The sequence below is a fragment of the Alligator sinensis genome, unplaced genomic scaffold (genome assembly GCF_000455745.1).
Source record: "Alligator sinensis unplaced genomic scaffold, ASM45574v1 scaffold1095_1, whole genome shotgun sequence".
Lineage (NCBI taxonomy): Eukaryota > Metazoa > Chordata > Crocodylia > Alligatoridae > Alligator > Alligator sinensis.
The window spans coordinates 80,023-97,031 of NW_005843143.1; the positions used below are offsets into that span (position 1 = coordinate 80,023).

The 17,009-nt window shown below is 43.5% G+C and overlaps 1 protein-coding gene across 1 annotated transcript in view; it reads right to left on the reverse strand.

The window, feature by feature from the left end:
* The window catches only part of LOC102380378 (integrin beta-like protein 1), a gene marked incomplete at its 3' end in the record, with an annotated part of 63,473 nt that extends 52,755 nt beyond the window's left edge, over positions 1-10,718 (reverse strand). Inside the window, exons 1-2 of the mRNA XM_014526741.2 lie at positions 10,577-10,718; positions 2,938-3,060 (exon numbers count right to left, since the gene is read on the reverse strand). Coding sequence (XP_014382227.1) covers positions 2,938-3,060; positions 10,577-10,616 — 163 coding nt within the window. The remainder of the gene's footprint in view (positions 1-2,937; positions 3,061-10,576) is intronic.
* Positions 10,719-17,009: the final 6,291 nt, after the last annotated feature.

The following is a 17,009-nucleotide window of genomic DNA, read 5'->3' on the forward strand; positions in this document are numbered from 1 at the left end:
ATGTCCAAGTAGATCATTCCAGCAAGGGCTTTGTCAAGCCAAGCGTTTAAAAATCTCCAAGGCTGAAGATTTTACCACCTCTCTAGGTAACCTGTTCCAGGGATTTATCACCCTCCTAATTAGAGACTTTTTCCTAATATCCAACCTAAATCTCCCTTGCTGCAACTTGAGCCCATTGCTCCTTGTTCTGTAATCTGTCACCACTGAAAAAAATCTAAATCCATCCTCTGATGGCAATACTTCTACTACACTTCTACTCCAGCTCTGGCAGCAGGGAAGAGCAGAGGCAGTGATGCATGGTACAGGAGCAGTGGCTGGAGGTTCACTGCTGCCAGAGGAAGATGTCAACTCCTTTTCTAATGCCAGAAATCAGTGTTTAAATGGTCATTCAATACACAGATCAGTGGCAAAAAAGGTGACACCTTCTCTTCTCAAAACAGTGAACCTCTTCCTGCTGCTCCTGTACCGTGCACCACTACTGCCCATCATCACTTACTTGATAGCCCTCTGTATTCAATAAAGGGCCTACATATTCTTTAGTCTTCCTCTTACTTCTGACATACTTGTAGATTCCCTTTTTTATTGTCTTTTTTGACTCCTGGTTGTCGCATCTCAAATCATGCCTTGGCCCTCCTGATTCTCTCCCTGCATGCCCATGTGATACTCTTGTCCTCTTCCATAGTAATATTGCCAGGTTTTCATTTGTAGTATTCCTTTTTGAGTTTCAGCTCACTGAAGAATTTGCTGTTTAGCTAGGTCAACCTCCTGTTGCTCATCCTATTTCTTCAAATTAGGATAGCTTGCTCCTGCACCATAAATAAGGCCTCCTGAAAGTACAGCCAGCTCCCCTGGACTCCTCCTCCCCTCAGTCTTGCATCCCCATGGATGTTTCCTTGAGTTTGTTGAAGTCTGTTCTTCTGAAATCCAATGTATTTATTCTGCTGCTCTTCTTCCTTCCTCCCTTTAGAATCCTGAACTCTATCATGTCATGGTCCCTGTCACACAAAACTGCCTTCCACCTTCACATTCCTTCGTGTTTGAGAGCAGCAAATCAAGAAAAGCAATACTATTTGGCCTCTCCACCACCTGATTCAAAAAGTTATCCCCAACACAATCTAGAAACTTTGTGTTACCCTCCCAACACATGTTGCTGTACAAGCAAAAATATGACACAATGATTGAAGACCACCATGAAGACCAGATTCTGCAATCTGGAAACTTTGGTTAGTTGAAAAGAAGCCTTAAGGAGGGGAGAATGGCAAGCCTCTGACCTTGACCCAGAGACTTTCAAAATGCCTACCTTCTGCTTTGTACTTCATCTCAGAAACACCAGCTACTTTTTCCCCCTGCCTATTCTTCCTGAACAACTTATAACTGTCCATGATGGTACTCCAGTCATGTGAACTGTCCCACCAACTCTCACTTATCCCAGTTGCATCCTACTTCCCTGATTGTACTAGGATCTCCAAGTCTTTCTTGCATTAGTGTACAATGTCTCCATTAACTAACACACTTTCCTCTTTCTGTGCATTGCATTCTGACTTGCCAAACCTATTTTTGGTTACTCCTTTCCATCTCACTTCTCCCAAAGATTTTTGTTCCCTACTTTTCTTTTTTGAATTTCCCCCTCTAGCCCTAAAGAGATCATCACCTTTCATGTAATTAACAGCAGTTTTGTGTAGTGATGTAAATTACACTAGGATCAGGACTGGACATATAGATTAGGTACAGACGTTACACTTATACCAGAATAGGTGATCTGAAACTGGTCTATACCAGTAACAAAACATAAATTCAGCACACACAAACTGGTTAAAAAAGTGTGTGCCCTAATCTAAGATAGACCTGGATCAGTGTAGTATCAGGCTTACATTTAGGTTAGACCGGTCTATCAAACTTCTATACCAGATCCCCTACTGACTCAAGTTAGATCACTGTCTTCTGGCATCCTGGCACATTTGTGGTTCCCTGCTAACTTCTCCCTGGCAGGGAAGTGCACTAGCAGCCAGCCTGCGCTCAGCTGCTCCAGCCAATTGCCCAGCCAGCCCCACCTCTGGGCACTCACAGAGCTGAGACGGCACAGCCCACACAGGAAAGAGATGCTTGACTGTACCTGGCAGCCAGGTCCTGCTCTGTGGGGTTGCACCCACTCATGGAGGCCTGGGACTCCCTGGGTGGCTGTTCAGGAACCCCACCCACCCCCTTCACCACCAAAGGGCGAACATGCTTCTGTTAGCTACCCATCTATCCTGGGGCATTTGAGTAAACTGAGTAACTTGGATCACTTGTGCCTCAGGCTTTCTGGACACTGCACCATAGAGTTACCCCAAGATAGCTACATCAGGTAATGCACATCTTAGGAGTTGGGTGGCAGATAATAGCCATTTAATTTGTACCAAATAGCTGCTCCAGACAGACTAAATCAAGACCAGCGTAACTTGCACTAGTAGTGTTTTAGCTCTAATTCTTTCAGTGGCAATTTTTCAACAAAGTGGGGAAACATTACCATTGTTTAGGAGTTTGTCATCTATCTTCTCCTTTATACAATGCTGATTACTACAGTATGAACATGTCATCTCTCCAGGCCCTTGGTCTCTTTCTCTTTCTCCCAGTATGCACACATATGCACATTTAGATATGCTTCACTGCCTGGAGTGCTCTGCTTCTTGGTTACTGCATCTCTTCTGGGAAAGGAAAATGCCTCAGGACTGCTCTTCTCCAGGCTTATGTTCAACCTTTATGCTGATATGACATTTCCACTTACCACAAGCAGCTATTTGCTGGTTTATCTCTTTGTTTTCCAATGCATGAATACAAAGAAGTCAGTTTTATAATTCCAAATAATAAAATTTATACAAAAGCCATTGTACTGGTGTACTACATATTTCAGAACAATTTACAAGTGTACATACTACACTTCTTTACTAGTGTACTTACCTGTACAGATCTCTTCGGTCTCATCATCTATGCATTCTCTGTCATCACATTCACAAAATTTACCATAGATTAGACCATTCCCTTCAGAGTTTTCACACTTACATCTGCCACACTGACATGTGCCTGTAAATATTTAAAACAACATCATATATAATCACGGCTTATAGAAAACAAACCAACAAAATAGTGTTCTTTTTGCCTTTTAATGCTCCATCACTTTTGTTCTGATAAGTTGAAACCTCAAGCTAATTCAGTCAGAAAAGAAAAGCCAGTCCATCTAAAGTTTTAATAATAGCATTTAAGTGATTCATCCAAAAAACCAAATGAAGAACCATAAAAAAGTAATAAAAAAAAGAAAAGAAAGAAATAAATCCCTAGATCCATGTAAAATTCAAAACCAATATCCTTGGTCTATCTCCATCCTCTATAGATGATAGACTATTCAATATCCCTGTCTACACCCAGATGCTCCAGAGATATTATGGAATCCACAAATACAAATATAACTCCGGGAGATATTTCTTAATCCTAGTGAAAGGAAAAGGCTAAATTTGACTAATTACTTTTCTACAACATTTATTTGGCTAAGAGGGAAGTTGTGTTTTAATACAGCTTTCAGGAATTGTTTGCCACCTGTATAAGGGCTTATTTTTCCCTTCAGATATATACTATCTCCAAACTCTGGATTAGCAAATATGTTTGAAGAACAGATAGCTACATCCAATTTAACAACTTGATATACCTGAACTCTGCTCCCTTCAACATGTAGGTTTCTAGAGCCTTATATTTTCCCTGTTTGTGGAAGTTGTCTCAGAAGGAGGTATGGTTCCACTGTAAGTGGAGAAATTTAGTTCAGTGCATATTATTTCTATAATATATCAATATAGCTTGACAAATAATACAAAACGTTATCTGAAAGGGTTTAAACAACAAAACCAAGAATGGCATGGAATGAGCACATTTCCCAGTCATCACACTAATGATTCTATTCATATAGAATCATAGAAAATAAGGGTTTGGAGGAAACCCAGGAGGTCATCTAGTCCAACCCCCTGCTCAAAGCAGGACCATCCCCAACCAGATCATTCCAGCCAAGGCTTTGTCTAGCTGGCTCTTAAAAACCTCCAAGGATGGAAAGTCCACAACCTCTCTGGGTAACCTCTTCCCGTGTTTTACTACACTTCTAGTTTCATAAATGTTGGGGGCTGGAAGGGACCTTACAAGATCATCGGGTCCAGCCCCCCGCATGTGGAAAGCTTTTCCAAATATCTAACCTCAAGTTCCCTTGTTGCAATGTGAGACTACTGCTCCTTGTTCTGTTAACTGCCACTACTGAAAACAGTCTAGCTCCGTCCTCTTTGGAATCACCCTTCAGGTAACTGAGGGCTGCTATTAAATCCCCTCTCAGTCTTGTCTTCCCCAAACTAAATAAACCCGGTTTCCTCAGTCTCTCCTCGGAAGTCATGTGCCCCAACTCCCTGCCCTCCACTGGACTCTTTCCAATTTGTCCACATCTTTTCTGTAGTGGAGGGCCCAAAACTGGACACAGTACTCCAGATGTGGCCTCACCAGTGCCGAATAGAGGGGAATAATCACTTTCCTTGATCTGCTTGCAACACTCATGCCAGTGCAACCCAGTATGTCATTAGCCTTCTTGGCAACAAGGGAACACTGTTGGCTCATATTCAGCTTACTGTCCACTTTAACCCCCAGGTCCTTTTCTGCAGATCTGCTTCCCAGCCAGTCAGTTCCAGGCTGTACCAGTACATGGGATTATTCTGTGCTAAGTGAAAGACTTTGCACTTGTCCTTATTGAACCTCATGAGATTTCTTTTGATCCAATATTCCACTTTGTCTAGGTCTCTCTGAATACTAACGTTACCCTTCAGCTACTCCCCACCAGCTTGGTGTCATCTGCAGACTTGCTGAGGGTGCACTCTATGCCAGTGTTTTTCAACCTTTTAAGTAGCAAGTAACTCCTAACTTCTGAAAATTTTAATAAGTATCCCAACACTCAATTTTCCAGGGGATTTTACATTTACGGACTAATGTGTGCCATATATTGGAAGAAGGGCTGTATGTATAAGGCCGTGATATGATCTGGTGTGGGTAGGATTGCCACCTTTTATACCAGGGGTGCACAACTCAAGTATGTACCAGGGCTAGAGGTGATGTTGGCCAAAGCTAGGAGGGCTAAACCCAGTGCTGCACAAAACGTGGCACGCCAAATTATTACTAGGGAATTTAAAGTGCCACACAGTGCGTGGCACACCAAATTTTTTGCCATAGTTTTGAGAGGAGGAAGGGGCGAGAGAGAGAGAGGAAAAGAGGGTGAGGGAGAGAGAGAGTGTTGGGGTACCTGCATACCCCCTGCCTGTGTCTTGCGTACCCCAAGGGCTATGCGTACCACAGGTTGAGAAACTATGCTCTATGCCATCTTCCAGGTCATTGATGAAGATACTGAACAAAACTGGCCCCAGAACTGGCCCCTGGGTCCCTCCACTTGATACTGGCTGCCACCTAGACATCAAGCCATTGACTACTACCTTCTGAGCCCAATGATCCAGCCAGTTTCTATCCAATTTACAGTCCATTCATCTAACCCATACTTCTTTACCTTGCCTGAGAGAATGTTGTGAGAAACTGTATCAAAAGCCTTGATAAAGTCAAGATATACCACATCTACTGGTCTCCCTGCATCTGCAGAGCTAGTCATCTCATCACAGAAGGCAATCAGGCTGGTGAAGCATGACTTGCCTTTGGTGAATCCATACTGACTGTTCCTAATCACCTGCATCTCCTCCAAGTACTTAGAAATGGATTCCTTGAGGACTTGCTGCATGATTTTTCCAGCGACTGAGGTAAGGCTGATTGGTCTGTAGTTGCCTGCATCCTCCTTTTTCCCTTTCTTAAATATGGCTACTATATTTGCCCTTTTCCAATGATCCAGGACATCTCCCAATTGCCATGAGTTTTCAAACATGATCACCACTGGCTCTGCAACCGCACCAGCCAACTCCCTCAGCATCCTCAGGTATATCCCAAGCAGCCTCATGGACTTGTACATGTCCAGTTTTACTAAATAGTCCCTAACCTTTTCTTTTGCCGCAATTGGCTGCTCACCTCCCCCCCAAATTCTGCTGCCAGGTGCAGTAACTTGGGAACTAAGCTTGCCTGTGAAGACTGAGGTAGAAAAGGCATTGAGTACTTCAGCCTTTTCTGCATCCTCTGTCACTAGCATAGGTGATGCATACAGGGGGTTTGGTGGGGCACATGCACCCCCTGAGATTGGTGGCCATTGCCAGGTTCTGTGGGTGGTTGCCATGCTTGCCACACACCCCCACCCACCACTGACACCAATGTTGGCGTCTGCAGGTGATCCCTGTTCACCGCTCACCACCACCCCCCTGCCGTTGACACTGCTGCAAGAATTCCCTGCTAAGCCAAGCTGGTCTTCTGCCATACTTGCTAATCTTTCTGCACATCAGGATGGTTTGTTTCTGCAGTCTCAGTAAGGTTTCTTTAAAGCCCTTTGTTTTAGCCCTTTCCCATACTGTCAGCCTATCTCTTCTATTAAAATTGTAAGCTCTTGGGCAGGAATTGTTAAATTTAGTATGGGAAATTGTATGTCCCTACACATTCTATCACAATAAATGTAATTACATTGTTGAGCTAGAAACCACAGTTTCCCCTGGGCATAGTAAAGTTATGAGGTGAACCTTTCACCTCATGTTAAGAGATGACCTACATAGGGATGCATATGACCAGCAACAGCTGAGATGGCATGAGAAATGTTGCAATCACCTTGTGAGGTGAGGTGCTGATTGGTGAAGAATATTGAATGAAAAATAGATGAGAGGAGATCATACTTGAGGAGAGGTGTATGGGACAGGATGAGTGAGGACTAGGGGTGGTCAATAGCTCTTCTGAGTGGTGGATTTGAATGAGACTTGAGTGGCTGAGTAAGTCTGAACCTTGTGTGTGTCAGAGTGGGTGCAGACTGGGGCAGTCAGTCCCCTCTGTGTGTGTGGTATCTCAGATGAGGGTCTGGGAGGCCAATATCCCTTGAGTGTGTGCTGAGAGAGAGTTGCGTGCCTGTCAGCAGTGGTGTATGAAAGAAAGAAAGTTGCTCTCTAGCACTATTGATGGGAGTTCTCATGTTCCTTCTGCTCCATGGTTTGTTGTTCATGGAGCAGGGTAATATTGGGTTATTGTTGTGTCTATTGTACCGGATTTGTTAATTAATTGTCTTTCTTGCTGCTGTACAATAGAGTTGTTGCCTACCCCTTTTTTTTGTGTCACTTGTTTTATTACTAATTAATTGTTATTGACCGCTGGGTAAAGCTGGGCTGTTGACATAGGTTGAGCAGCTCACCCACTTCCCTTTTAATGTTACTGTGTGCTAATTAGAGTAATTGCTTGTTTAACAACATATGTATATATTCATTCAGAGGTTATATAGGCATTTCCTTCAATTGTGTTCATTCCCCTTGTGTGTTCACTTTACAATAAAATTTCAGAGTATGACTTTCAGAGTGGGAAAAAAATAACCAACGCAGCAGATTTAAGTGGATATTAATTAGATGATACTTGCAGAAATTTTTTTTACTATCAGACTTGAAATTATTTACAGACAGTGGAAACACACATGCAACATGCAACAAACATCTCCAATCTAAACACCTTGAATTTCAAAGCCTGTACAAGAACTTAATTACAAATAAGTTATAGACCTGGAATTATTTACTGAAATTACTTGGCTCAATAAATTGAATAACAACAGTTTCAAAAGCCTTGCAATTTGTCCATTAGCAACTTACAAGTAGAAAAGGAGATATTGTATTTAGTGAAACTTATATACCAGGGTTGATCAACCCCCAGCCTGTGAGCCAAATATGGCCCACAACCCCATGGGCCACTGCTCCCCAACTGCCAAAACTCTGGACTCATGGGGAGCCCTGGGATCTGTGTGCTGGATCTGGATCAGGTACCCAATCCCAGAGTGCAGGGCCAGGCAGGGGTAGCACCAGATCCCAGAGCCCAATCTTAGTGTGGGGGAACTCAGGGGGCTGATGCCACTCCACCCCCAGGGCCCAATCCCTGTGCATAGGCATAGGACAGGTCATTGCTGGGCCCCCCAAGGCCCTATCTTAGAGTGTGGAGACAGAAGGGGGCAGGAACAGCCTCCTAGTACTCAATCCTTGTTGGGGGGAGGGACAGGAGAGGAAGGCACCAGGTCAGCAGGACTCAATCCCAGTGTGTGGGGCGGGGAACCACAGAGCCTGATTCTGGCATGCAAGGGTCAATCCACCCCACAGACCAGCCCTTGCCACTCACCTGGCCTACTGAGCCAAGAGGTTAAATCTCACTGGTATATACAGTCGCACGTGTGCAAACTAACTCTGGTGTATCTACATGGCCAGCTAGAGTCTTATTATTCTAAGACTCTTTATGAAAAAAGAAACATGTATTTCCACTTCAGATATTAACCCTAGCATCTGAGAGAGAAGCAGGAAAGGTAAATTCTCTGAATGAAAGATGTTATGTCTCTCTATAAAAGTACTTAAATCATTGAATGTTTGTACATGTACTTCAGTTACAGTCACCTGGTATTCTAATAAATAATTAGCAGTAGTGGGACAAAAGCATAGCTAATGTTTAGACAGAGCTTGATCAATTAATGAGAAAGATTTTGCAACATGGTTCCCTGCAACAGCAGGGGGAATGGACTTAATAATCTACAAGATCCCTGCCAGTCCTATATTACTAATTCAAATATATTGTCCCACCATGAACAAAACAGTGGTTGTAGTCCAGTACCCAATTTCACTTGACACAATATAGCTTGGCATTGAAATAAGACTATAAAACTAAAATATCCCTGTCCCAAGGCTCAGAAATACTCCAGACTCTTCTACTTTCCTAGCTACTTCAAATGCTTGTTCATCTAGTTGGGCTTATCCCTAGTTGATCCCTAGTGATCAACAGATCTAGGTTATTTCCAGCCAAAAAATGACAGCAGAAAATTCAGAAGGAAAGAGATCATAATGATGACCCTTTGAGCCCTTTAAAAAATTCAAGTTCTGCTGATCAACACCAAGTGTGATTTGAGTTGAAAGCCAGATCTTTATACTTTAAAAACAATGTATAAAGACTTAAATTCCAGCTAACAAGAAGTACAGATTCACTGCAGATCCTAGATAATGTCAGAAAGATCTGTTCCTGCCTAAAATTTGTACATTTGTTATTTGTGTGTGAGGATGCCAAAAATAAGAAACACAAATATTCCATAAGAACTATACTACTATGGACATATACGGGCCCAAGTATAATTAAAGTACCAACGATGTTGGTACATTGCCCTGAAGAGCAAGCCATACAAGGAAAGCCTGACAGATATGGGACTGGTCAACCTAGAAAAGAAGACTTTGGGGGGATTTGATAGCAATGGTTATAGAGTCCTAGAACACGGTTTCAGACTGAATAGAAGGAATAACTTTTCATGGTCCACGTGACCAGACTCTGGAATAGACTCCCATTGGGGGTGGTGCAGTTACCTACCCTGGAGATATTCAAAAGGAGACTGGACACACACCTTGCTGGCATATTTGACCCCAGCTGTCTTTCCTGCCCAGAGCAGGGGGGCTGGACCTGCTGATCTCACAAGGTCCCTTCCAGCCCTAAACTTCTGTGAGTGTGTTACCAGAAACGTGGATTCAGTAACACCTCCTACTGCCAGATTACTACCACTTTTTGGAAAAGGTAACAGAATTTGGTCTTAGATCCTTGTTGTATAGGGGTCTAATAACTTTTCTAAGTTATGCAATGGATCTTCAAAAAAAGACAGATACACTTTCCTCCATTGTTGTTACACTTGGGTAATTCCCACTGAGGTTAGCATAAAATGCAGAACTGAATGAAGGGGGAGAACTATGCTGTAGGGAATCAGAATGTCAAAGTTCTGGGATAGAGGTACCCAACTAAAATAAGGCAAACATTTTGTGATAGCAAATTTGAATCATGATTGTAAAAGCTTCTGTATACATTTCCTAAAGGAACATTTGCAAATGACTCCTCTGCATCTTATCAAAACAATAACAACAAAAATCCAAGCCCCTCTCAATGTTAATATTGCTACCATATCCTTTTGAAGAGTAAAACATCTGGCACAGCTGGAGTCTTCATCAGTCTCAAATAGCTATAGATAAGCCAGAGCACTAAAGCAAGCATTTTGAGTACTCTCTAGAGGTAATTTAAAATTCATAAAATCTTTTCATATAAATCCTTTTTAAAAAGTTTAATCCAGCACTGCATATCATGTGCATATCGTTACATTCTTTTCACTGAATTTTCTGGAGGAAGAAAGCATTCAGAACAGCTGGAATCCATGTCAATTTCAAAAGAAAGATTCAGCCTGCTGACTTATTTTTCACTGCATTGTCTGAATTTCATTACACACACAATATGCTCAGGAATAGACTTTCAGAAAAATTTTAGTATTTCTTTAAGTAATACATTTTCTTTGCAATCCCATAAACTGTATTCTGCAGAGTTTTAATTAAAACATGTGAAATATCATGGTGATCTACAAGTTAATACAGGGAGAACTTCTTAATCCAACCAAAAACAAATCATTTACCTGCATTAGAGCAGATGATATCTTGAGAATTCTTGCACATTTCATTGCTTTTCTTCCTTGTAATATTGCATGTAGTTGGGTACTGACAAGCTTCACCATACCAGCCTTCATCACATTTGCACTTCCCACAGTCACACTTCCCATGGCCTAGGAAATTAAGGAAACAGTGTCAAGTTCAGTTATCATTATAATTTTCTTTATAGCTTTTCAGAGAGTTATAGCTGCACAAAAAGAAAGTTTAAGTGGACATCACTAAGACATTCTACTGAAGTTAAGTTAGTACAGTAACAAGTAACATGATTTTTTAAAGGCTTGCATTACCTTTGAAGAGAGATCTGACACTAAGGGCCTTTAGTCTACAGCAGTGTTTCTCAACCTATGGGTTGTGACATAAAAGTGGGTCGCAAGAATCTATGAAAAGGTCTCAAGCAAACTTTTAAAATGGATCAAACTTTAAAAATGGATTCTCCCTTAAAGGAGAAAAATGTGGGAAACCGTGGCTTTTCCCTTGCAGGCTGGCAGAGCTCCAGCCTACAAGGGTCTGCTTGGGGACCCCCTACTCCACACACTGGGGGTCTGGGGGGTGGGGGCAATGGGTCTGGAGTGAGGGGCACTGGGTTGGGACTGGCCAGTTGGAACTGACAAATGTGCTCCCAGTCAGCCAGGCAGCAAGGCACGGGAGATTGCTCCCTGCCCCTTGAAGCTGCCTGCTGCCAGGGTAGGTTCTGCTACCAGAGCCTGGGCAGAGACAACCAAATAAGGATCTCCCAGCCTCACAATCATGGAGCAGGAGCTGGGAGCTATTCTATCCTATCCCCAACAACAGGGAAAAGCCAAGGGCCCCACTGCCACCATGGAAAGCTGGCTATGGGCTTTGTAGCCACTGTGTTAGAATCCAGGGGGACTGTGAAGACATTGTACAGGTTGATGGATCATGTTCAGAGTCAGAACTAGATAAAGTGTTCAATAAGATAACATCTGCATAAGTGGTTTGATGAGATCTGGATCCAAGGGGATGTCTGATGCTACAACCTCAATTGGCTATTACATGAGGTTCAATAAGGACAAGTGCAAAGTCCTGCACTTAAGATGGAACAATCCCAGGCACCAGTACAGAATGGGGACTGACTATATAAGCAGCACTTCTGTGGAAAAGGACCTAGGGGTTGCAGTGGATGATAACCTGACAATGAGCCAACAGTGTGCCCTTGCTGCAAAGAAGACTAATGGCATACAGGGAAGAATTGGTGTAGGATGTAGAAGTGGACAGTAAGTTGGGCATCAGCGACCACAAAATGATTGAGTTCAGGATCCTGACAAAAGGAAGAAAGGAGAGCAGCAGAGTATGGACCCTGGAGTTCAGAAAAGCAGACTATAATTCCCTCAGGGAACTGATGATCAGGATGGCCTGGGAGGCTAGTTTAAGTAGGAAAGAAATCCAGGATAGGTGGTTGTATTTTAAAGAAACCTTACTGAAGGCACAGGAACAAACCTTCCTGATGTGCAGGAAGAATATCAAATGTGGCAAGTGACCAGCTTGGCTTAGCAGAGAACTCTTTGGTGAGCTTAAACACAAAAAGAAAGCTTAGAAGAAGTGGGAGGTTGGGAAACAGCTTGGGAAGTTTATAAGAGTATTGATTGGGCATGCAGGGATCAAGTCAAGAAGGCCAAAGCACAACTGGAGTTGCAGCTGGAAAGGAACATGAAGGGTAACAAGAAGGGCTTCTACAAGTATGTTAGCAACAAGAGAAAGGCCAAGGAAAGTGTGGGTCCCTGCCTGAATGGGGGAGGCAACCTAGTGCCAGATGAGCAAGAAAGACTGAAGTACTTAATGCCCTTTTTACCTTGGTCTTCAAGGCAAGGTCAGCTCCCAGACTACTGCACTGCATAACATAGTTTGGGGAAAATGTGTAGCCCTTAGCGGTGAAAGAACAGGTTAGGGACTATTTAGAAAAGATGGATGTGTACAAGTCCATGGAGCCAGATGCAATGCACCTGAGGGTGCTAAGGGAGTTTGCTGATGTGATTGCAGAGCCACTGGCCATTATCTTTGAAAACTCATGGCAATTGCCGGAGGTCCTGGACAATTGGAAAAAGGCAAATAGAGTACCTGAGTGCCATGTTTAAGAAAGGGAAGAAGGAGGATCCAGGGAACAACAGACCAGTCGTCCTAACCTAAGTCCCCAGAAAAATCATGCAGAAGGTCCTCAAAGAATCCATTTCTTAAGCACTTGGAGAAAAAGGTGACTAGGAACAGTATGCATGGATTTACCAAGGGCGAGTCATGCCTAACCAACCTGATTGCCTTCTGTGACGATAACTAGCTCTGTGGATGTAAGTAAGCAGTGGATATAATATACCTTGACCTTATTAAGGCTTCTGATACCATTTCACACAGCATTTTTCCAAGCAGGCTGAGGAAGTCTCGGTTGGATGAATGGACTGTAAGGTAGATAGAAAAGCTGGCTGGAATGTTGGGCTCAACAAGTAGTAATCAATGGCTCAATGTCTAGCTGACAGCCAGTATCAAGTGGAGTGCCCCAGGGGTCAGTCCTGGTGCCTGTTCTGTTCAATATCTTAATTAATGATTGGGAAGATGGGATGGATTCTACCCTCAGCAAGTTTGTAGATGACACCAAGCTGTACAGGCTGTACAGGTGAGACAGAGCAGGGAAAAGGGGGGGGGGTAGCACTATACGTCAAAGAGCAATTCACGTCCTCAATGATCAGGATGGGGTCAGAGGAAGGGCAAAATGAGGCGCTCTGGGTAAGAATGCAAGGGGGGCGTGGGGAAAGGGACTTGATAGTGGGTGTCTACTACAGACCGCCTCACCAAGGGGACGAGCTGGACCTGGAATTCTCAGGTCAGCTCACAGAGGCAGTAAAGTCAAGGGATGTGGTTGTCATGGGCGACCTAAATTACCCAGACATCTGCTGGGAGGAACAGTGAGCCAGGTCCGACCACTCATATAGGTTCCTAGCCAGGATACAGGATCTCCACCTAACCCAGGAGGTGCATAGTCCCACCAGGGGAAATGCCCTGCTGGACTTGGTCCTTGCCACAGGCAATGACCTGGTGAGGCATCTGCGGGTACTTGACCACCTTGGCAACAGTGATCATTGCCTGCTGGAATTTACTATCCAGCACAGGGTGGAGAAAGCAAGCAGCAAGGCAGAGGTCCTCAACTTCAGGAAGGCTGACTTCTGTAAGCTAAGAAGGTTAGTAGGAAAGGCATTGGGGTTTCAGAGCTTCAGTGAGATGGGAGTCCAAGACAGGTGGTTGTTCCTCAAGGAGACAATCCTCCAAGCTCAAAGGGAGTCAGTCCCAATGTGCACCAAGGGGGGCAGGACTGCTAAGAAGCCCCCATGACTTGGCAAAGGCATCCAGGGATGCCTGAGGGCAAAAAAGGAGGCGTACAAACAGCGGAAGCAAGGGGCTATCACCAAGGAGGATTACACCTCCATTGCTCAGGACTGCAGGGCGGCTGTTAGGAAGGCCAAGGCAGAGATGGAGCTAGGGCTAGTGACCAGAATTAAGGATAATAAACAGTCCTTTTTCAAATACATAGGAAGTAAGAAGAAAGCACCGAGTAATGTGGGGCCCCTACAGGATAGGCTTGACAATCTGGTGATTGCGGCTAATGAAAAAGTTGACCTCTTTAATGAATTCTTTGCTTCCATATTGCTGAACAGAGACTGGGACATCTCCCCCACTAGAATTGTGGACGGACCCAGGGGAGGCACCGCCATGCCGAGGATCAGGGATGACCTAGTTAGGGAACTTTTGGAGGGGCTGGACATGTTTAAATCAGTAGGTCCAGATGCTCTTCACTCGAGGGTGCTGAGGGAATTGGCGGGGGTCATAGCAGAGCCCCTGGCATGGTTCTATGAGCACTTGTGGGGCACTGGCCAGCTACCAGAGGATCGGAAAAGAGCCAATGTGGTCCCCATTTACAATGTGGTCCCCATTTTTTCTATTGAGCAAAGTAACATCTGGGATTGGATGAAATTATTGTACTGAATGTTTTTCTGTCTCTGAATATAGAAACTGCTAAGATAATATTTGTTGTATTAATAAAGTTAGACTTTGATTTTAGAACACTGCATTGTTTGCATTTAAGTGAAACTTTGATTTTAGGACACAGAGTTGTATTCATTCATATTTCATGTTTCATTTAAGGGTTAATTGTTCTTTAATGATTAAGCACTATCTGGTAGACAGTGATGCTAACAGTGGCAGATGACAAACAAGGAGCAATGGTCTTAAGTTGCACCCAGAGGTGGTTAAGTTAGATGTTAGGAAAAACTTTCTCATGGGGAAGGTATTAGAGCACTGGAACAGGTTACCCATAGAGGTTGTGAAATCTCCATCCTTCGAGGTTTCTAAGACCCGGCTAGACAAAACGTTGGATGAGATGATCTAGTTGGGGATGGTCCAGCTTTGAGGAGAGGGTTAGGCTAGATGACCTCCTGCGGTCCCTGGCAACCCTAGTTTTCTAACATTCTATTATTCTAACCATGGGAAGACGTCAGAAATCAGTAGACCCTTAACCAGTAGGTTTACTGCTCTGGTTCTCTTGTCAGTTCTGAAGTCAGCCTGAAGTCACTCAGTGCTGCAACAAACGGAAGCTAATCGAAGACAAACTGATATCAAATTACATGGTAGAGATAGTTGCTGAAACTGCAACTCATCCAATGTCGGGGAAGCAAGGGCCAGAGATCACAACATCTAAATTGAAGTCAGTTCAAGAACCAGCAGGATAGACCTCCACGTAGAAAGTCTGAGAGATACTGTGGTTTTTATCAAAGGCGTTCTTTAGAGCCAACTGAAGGCAACTAATATAGTTGGATGATGAAACTGGATCATGAGTACCAGAATTTCTATGGCATTCAGCTGGGCTATGAAGTCTCAATACTTCTACAAGTTTCAGTGGCTTCCTCAGGGGCCCACAAAATTACAGAATGTAGTAAGTGATATCAAGGTGAAGCAGGCCTCTTCTTGAAACATTAGAACAGGAATCTCCCTTTGGAACTGATGTTAATGCTGTGGCCCATCAAAAGATTAAGCAGAGCAAAGTCCTTGTGGCTAGCTGAAGAACGGGTACTTGAGAATACTCAGCACCAGTGCGGTTTGATTCCTTTGATCAGAAGCAGATTCCATGGAATTGCCCAAGTCACAATGTTGTAACATGCTATTTTCTGATCCAGAATGTAAATGAAGTCTGCATATGGAATATTTCCTAGGAATACACGTGTGACGCACCCTGACCCCAGATGTAATCAGGTGCATCTTTGAGATGTACTCCTGGGGTGTACTTAACTTTTCAGGGGTGCCCTTTATTCCCAAACCCTTCTCTGCTGTCTGCTTCTTGGCTACTTGACCACTGAGGACAGACAGATGTTCCTGTCACCTCCCTAACTAATGATGCTTCAGCTTTATCTGTAGCACCTAGATCTTGCTGGGTCTTAGCAGAGGGAATATTTACCAGCTAGAAGAATTGCACCCTTGTCCAGTCATGTGTTCAGAAATGATGGATCCCCCCCCTTCCTTGAAAGAGGCCTTCCTGTACGGTCAAATCCTATGAAATCACACTTACCATTGAAAATAGTAACTTATAAAAGACGATAAAAGTATTTATTATAAAAACAAAAGCAAGCATAAGAAATGGTTCTGAGAACTGCTCTAATTAAAATACTCAGAGCATCAAGTGTATCAGCGCCTCCTTGCTGAAAAATGGCAGCGGGGGCACTTCAACTAAAGCTCATTCAATGAGCTTTAGTTGAAGTGCCCCACCACCACTTTTCAGAGTGGGAACACTGATACACATGACTCTGGAGTCTGCTGGAGTGCAGTAATTACCACGCTCCAGCATACTCGATTAATCAAGCCTGCTCTGATGCACTGTAATTATAGCAGGGTAGAGCAGCCTCGCTGCATGTGTATAGGCAGTTAGGTACCCATGGTGTTTGGATGAAGCCATGACAACCACCCTAGACTTCTAATGTCTCACCAAGGAGGAAAGAAAGGTGGGGATATTAAAAGAAAAAAAAGGGAGATGTCCAAGATAGCAACACTGCATATTGCAGATAAAAGGACACAATCTTTAACAGATGAGAACTAAATAAAGTTATTCTTTTCTTTAAAAAAGTATGGAACTGAACTTCAGCTGGAGTTCAAGTTATAGGCTTCCAATCACAAATCAACAGAGCATTCCATTGCAAGATGATTTCATTTGAAGGGAACTGAGTAGAAGGAAATACGTAGCCCTGTGTCCTCAGCACAGAGCACAAGGAGAGGTAGAGCTACAACATGCCCTATTGTTACTGCTAAGGCAAAAAGTCTGAAGTGCATGGGCTGTGTTATATGTAAAAATGTGCCTATGAAAAAAGGCAGACAAGGTTCCTTGGGTGAATTTGGTATCTTTTATTAGAG